Source organism: Brassica napus, chromosome C7, assembly GCF_020379485.1.
Source record: "Brassica napus cultivar Da-Ae chromosome C7, Da-Ae, whole genome shotgun sequence".
Classification (NCBI taxonomy): Eukaryota; Viridiplantae; Streptophyta; class Magnoliopsida; order Brassicales; family Brassicaceae; genus Brassica; species Brassica napus.
The window spans coordinates 52,027,836-52,033,634 of NC_063450.1; the positions used below are offsets into that span (position 1 = coordinate 52,027,836).

Below are 5,799 nucleotides of genomic sequence, written 5' to 3' on the forward strand. Positions count from 1 at the left end.
TTAAAAAATTTCGTTTGATCAAAAAAAAAAAAAATTACATTAAAAAAAATCGAAGCTTAACCTAATTCAGTTCGCGAGGTTTTGTTCACCGGTGAGGTAAAAAAATAAAAGGAAAAGTTGAGGTTACACTATAAATCTCAATACGTCAAATATATTTCACGGGTTTCAATCACAAACATGTCCTATATATTATGAATTTATGATCATCCGTAATGCATAACAAGATTGTTAGCTCATCCTAATTTAGTTCTAACAAAAATTTAAAGATAATAGAAATGGTTAGTGCACATTTAAGGTAGGAATGCAGGTGATGTGTGCATTATCTTTTTACTGATGCCAATCCACCAGAGTTGACGGACCACAAGTAGAGTGGAGGAGTATTGGTGGACCTGGTGGTTTAGACCATGATTATTGGAAGGTTATTATAGTAGAGTTTTTACCGGAATATAAAAACCAGTCTCTTAATTTTTAACTAAAAAAGTTAAAAACCGGCTCTTAAAATTCTTATTTAAGAACATGTTCTTAGCTTTTTAGTTAAAAGTTAAGAGACGGGTTTTTATATTTCGCTAAGAATCCGGCTATCAACTTACAAAAGCATTTTTAGACCAATACTTATTTGATTATTTTGAACCTAAATTTTTCTGTTAGTGATTTTGGAATATTATAAATTAAGAATATTACAGTCACTTAGATTAACATATTTAACCATTTTTAGTATATTATAGTTCTAGTTACGATAACAATCCTTTATATGAAGTCTGATGTTATAATTCTTGGATCTAACTGACTTATAAAGGTAAAATTATAACCTTTGCAGTTAGCAGATTCAACCATTTGCAAGTATATATATTGTAATTCTTTTTAGGGCAAATGTCCAAAATAGCACATTTCTAAGTTTTTTTTTGGTCAAACAACAATGCATTCTTTCATTCAAACAAAAGAGTTATCCTCCAACAGAGGAGTTTACAGAAAGCAGAGTGAGAGCAGATTTTGCCACCAAATCAGCCTCACCATTAAAAGTCCTAGAGATAAAGTGAAAGGAAATCCGATCAAAGTACGACAAAGCATGATAAATATCAAACATGATACCGAACAGTTCAGGTTGAGTGGCTTCCTTCTTCAGTAGTGTGACGAGGGAGAGCGAATCGGTTAGAACGGCCAGGGATCGGACGTTTGAGTAGACGGCTGTAACAACCGCAAGGCGAACAGCTATGGCCTCTGCCATAAGGGCTGAAGATACATGGGAGAGAGACTCGCTCAGGTTCGGAATGCGCTTGAGGTTATTTCCTGAGAAGATACCTCCAATTCCACAGCCACCGGAAGAACTGTCCCACGCTGCATCAACTTTACACGCAAGCACATCAAGTGGGAAAGACGGTGGGGGAACAGAGCGACAAGTAGAGGGGGCAGAAGGCGGTCCCAAGGGGGGCGCCAGAGGTCTCCGATCCCGATGGTCTTGCGCTGAGGACCACTCCTTCGCATCCAGAATACACTTTAAAGCTGTCTCCTGCGCCGAGAACCCTCTGTTTTCAAACATTAGCTGGTTCCGGGACTTCCACAGATTCCACAACACCCAAGGCCACATAGGATCAGAGAGGCCAGATGGTGGAAGAGGGGTATAAGTTGATCCTGCTTTAATGAGTTCCGCCATTGACAGCAGCGAGGCGGCCGGTCTGATGCGCACCGGTAGCAGGTTCCAGACCTCCTCTGCAAAAGGGCAAGTAAGAAAAACATGGAGGTCGTCCTCATGTGCTCCGCATCTCTTACAGTTGAAGGGAGGAACTCCACGTTTACTAAGATTCTCGCTCACTGGAATAGCACTCAAAAACTAAAATGACCAAAATATCACATTTCTAAGTTTATATCTTATCCCCAAAACCTCATTTCTCAATTCTAAACCCTAAACCCTAAACCCTAAACTCTAAACCCTAAACCCTAAATTCTAAATCCTAAACCCTAAACCCTAAACTTTAAACCCTAAACTCTAAACCCTAAACCCTAAATTATAAACCCTAAACCCTAAACCCTAAACCCTAAACCCTAAATCCTAAACCCCACCCTTTAACTCTAAACTCTAAGTTTGTGACTTTTGATAAAACATTAAGTGCTATTTTTGTGACTTTTGACTTTAAGTGCTAGTTTGGGAACAAAAAATTGATTTAGTGCTATTTTTGTATTTTTCTCTTCTTTTTACGACAACGATGGTTTAGATTGCTATATTTATAACTTTTTTGTATGACGCCGGATATTTAAATATTTGGATCTAACTTATATTCTAAACGTAAATTTTTAATTTGATTACAAAATATAATTTCAATCAATACACATCTTCTTATTATTATTTTTGTGTTTAACATATCTAAATTATGTATGGTGCGGATTGGTTTGTTTATTATAGTTTTTTGAGATACAACTGACAAATTATTTTGTGAATTTTCGATAAGCAAATCTGTCTGTTGTTGGCATATATGTTGTTATCTAACATACTGACTGTAACACGTGACAAAAATTGTTCAAACTCTGGAAAAAATTTATATATATTAGTTATCAATGATATAGAGTCGTTCTAAGAATGAATGCAAACTTTCTATTTCATGGTGTTTGCTACTTTGGTTTGCTCTATCTTATAAATTTGATGATTGATTTTTGTTGGTTAAAGGTTATTTGATGATTGATACAAGCAAAAACTGAGAAGACAAAAAAAAGAAAGAACAAACGTTACGTGCCGGGGAATAAAAACACGACAATGCATTTATTTTATCAACTATCATTAACAGGAAAATTCTCAAATTACAACTTATAGTGCAAAAGAAAAGCATCAACAACAAGAAGAATTCATTTCGAATATGGAAGAGTATAAATAACCAAACACGTCAGGAGCTTTTTCCATCTCCTTTATTCACCAACTTTAGAAAATTAAATTTCTAACATTTTATTTTATTTCATACTAATAATAAATACGTAAAATACATAGCAGCAAATAGATATTGCATGCATGCGATATTCTTCATTCAGTCGCCGCCGCCACCGTAACCTCCTCCATATCCACCGCCTTCACCGTACCCTCCTCCGTTACCGGATCCACCTCCTCCACCGCGACCACCTCCTCCTCCACCCCCTCCGCCATGACCCCTTCCACCACCTCCTCCTCTTCCACGACCTGACCCGGAACTTCTGCCAGAACCAGACCCTGCACGTGACCCCGCGTATGATCCAGCTTCCGATCCCGCATCACCTCCACCACCACCAGAGCTCGAAGAACTGCTGGAGCTAGCTGAGGAAGAAGAGCTTGACCCTCCTCCTCCTCCGGATCCTGACCCGGCACCAGCTCCTGATCCAGATCCACCTCCACCGAGACCTATGCCGATGCCAGTACCGATCCCTACCCCTATCCCGCCAAGGTCCAAACCCAAGTCTTTTCTTGCAATCCGGCTCTCGGAGACTAAGCACGACGTGGCCAATATTAAGGTGATCAGAACCAGTGATGATGACTTACTCACAACCATAGTTTTATCTATTGTTTCGTATATGGTAATGTTTTTCTTTTCCTTTTTCTTTTCTATCTAGAGTATCTTTGTGGTGCTATTGATGAATATGATACAAGATGTCAAAGGTATTTATAGGCAATCCAGAGCTTATCAATATGGTAGTGACAATCCTACAAGTCAAACTTGTGTACACACCAATTATGATATAGAACTAATAATGACTTAAAACATACTTATAATAACCTTGATCAGAACGTTATCTCCAAGACAACCACTACTTCATTATAACTATAACAGAAAAAAAAATTGTTAAAACTGGAGGCATGACCGACCTATGAGAGGTCCACTAAAGGAGAGTTTGATAGTGGAGCAGGCACTAAAGGGTGTTGTTGCAACGTTGTACATTTTAACATCCACGTATTTATTTTCGTGCAAAACAATCATTACCCATTTATCTCTTTCTTTTTTTCTCGGCTTCCATCTGGATCTTTTATTTATTACAATTGTGGAATTTGCGTCAATCTCTGAGCCTGTATGGGTATCCAACCTATCACCACTAAATCAGATTAGAGATTTTCCCCAACCTCGCTTAAAGCCTATTATCTAGAAATTTCATCACTACACCAGCCTAGTCAAATATCATCGCTAAGGCTTCAAGAAGTAAGCAACAATCCATCAAATATTATGGCGCTATGGAACGGACTAGCGATAATTTTTTTTGTTCGTTTCATAATCACTATTTTGTAATCGCTAGCGATTAATTGATGTTATCGTTTTGCTATCGCTATCTCATAATCTATTATATATATTTTTTTTTAAATACATAATTTAATGATATTTAATATTTTTAATTAAATAACTTTAAATTGTACAATTTTTTTTAATTTTTAAGAGTAATTTTAATTTTAATTTAAGTTTAAATTTTAAATTTCAAATTTTAATTTTAATTTGCTGCAATCAATCACTTTGTTGTTCATTTCTTTGTCGCCAGTGCCTAATCACTGAAACGTAAAACACAATTTTGAATTTGTCGCTTAAAAAATTAGCGAGTAAAAATTACGATCATTGATCGCAGCAATTAGTCGTTGGTTCAACAATTGGTAAACGAACAACATTTTGATCGCTATCGCTAGTCGCTGCTGCCAGCGACTGCCAAACGAACATGGGATAAACTTGTATTAATGATCACCAATACACGTAGTTGGGTTATCGTTTACCACTGATAGACATGGTTGGTTTATCATTAACCATGGGCTTAACCAATTTGGTACACAAGAATCTACTGAGAGTGCACATTCCTCAAAACAATGGGCCTTTTTTGCTTAAAGCAATGTGTTACCATATTGTGGAAAACGATAAATCAACTGTCTACTATCGGTGGGATTGTTTTTGCACTGAACTAGTGAATGTTGCGTGTTTCATCTTATAGTCCACATCCTAGCCCACCACAAACTCCAAACTATTTTTTCAAGATATTACTGGTGTTACAATTCACCAAGCCAAAGAAAGGACCATTAAGAGTAAGATGGCCTCTCAGAAATCTTAATCCTCTTACTTTTACCAGAGTTTTTTTTTTTTACCAGAGTTCTTATCACTAATTTTTTGCGTCCTGAATTATTTTGGATGAACTTATAAGTCTTCCAGATTTCCATAACAAGAACTTATAAGTCTTCCAGATTTCCATAACAACTAATAATAGACAAGTCATTTATCAGTAATCTCGAGTTGACACTTCTTGGCCAATGTTTGAAATAAACAATGTTTCATAAGATCACATTCCTAATGATATACTATAGTTAAACTACCACAGTTTTATTATCCTATTTGTATTCTTATATAATACTTCCTCCGTTTTCGAAAGTAAGGTGTTTTAAATTTTTTACTTGTTCCACAAAGATATATTTTCTATATGTTTAAGGTACTTTTTTATATTTTTAAGAAACATTAAATAAAAATATTTGAATTGATTGAATTTCATTGGTGAAAAGTTATTGGAAAATGTAAAATAAAGTAAAATAAAAATTAAATTATAAACATTTATTAAATTTTTAATGAGCGTGAACACTTTAGAAAATCTTATTTTTGGGAATAGAAGGAATACGAGGAATCGAATTAGGTGAACGGGAAATGCGACACAAGTAAGCTTTCTGATCTCAAAAGAGAAGGGATAAACAATTTCGTGTGGTCTTTATGAAGGCAACTTCCTGATCTATGAACACGTGGCTTAGTTATTTCAATACATTAATTTGTCTAGTTACCAAATTTGAGTTTTGACGAAGAAACTTTTTTTTTTTTTTTTTTTTGGCAACAC

General features: G+C 35.7%; 1 protein-coding gene across 1 annotated transcript; it reads right to left on the bottom strand.

Moving 5' to 3' along the window:
* Positions 1 to 2,733: 2,733 nt before the first annotated feature.
* LOC106410495 (glycine-rich protein 5-like) lies at positions 2,734 to 3,619 on the bottom strand. Its single transcript, XM_013851003.3, has one exon. The coding sequence runs from the start codon at positions 3,504 to 3,506 to the stop codon at positions 3,012 to 3,014; it is 495 nt and encodes a 164-aa protein (XP_013706457.1). The 5' UTR covers positions 3,507 to 3,619; the 3' UTR covers positions 2,734 to 3,011.
* Between the last annotated feature and the right edge of the window lie 2,180 nt (positions 3,620 to 5,799).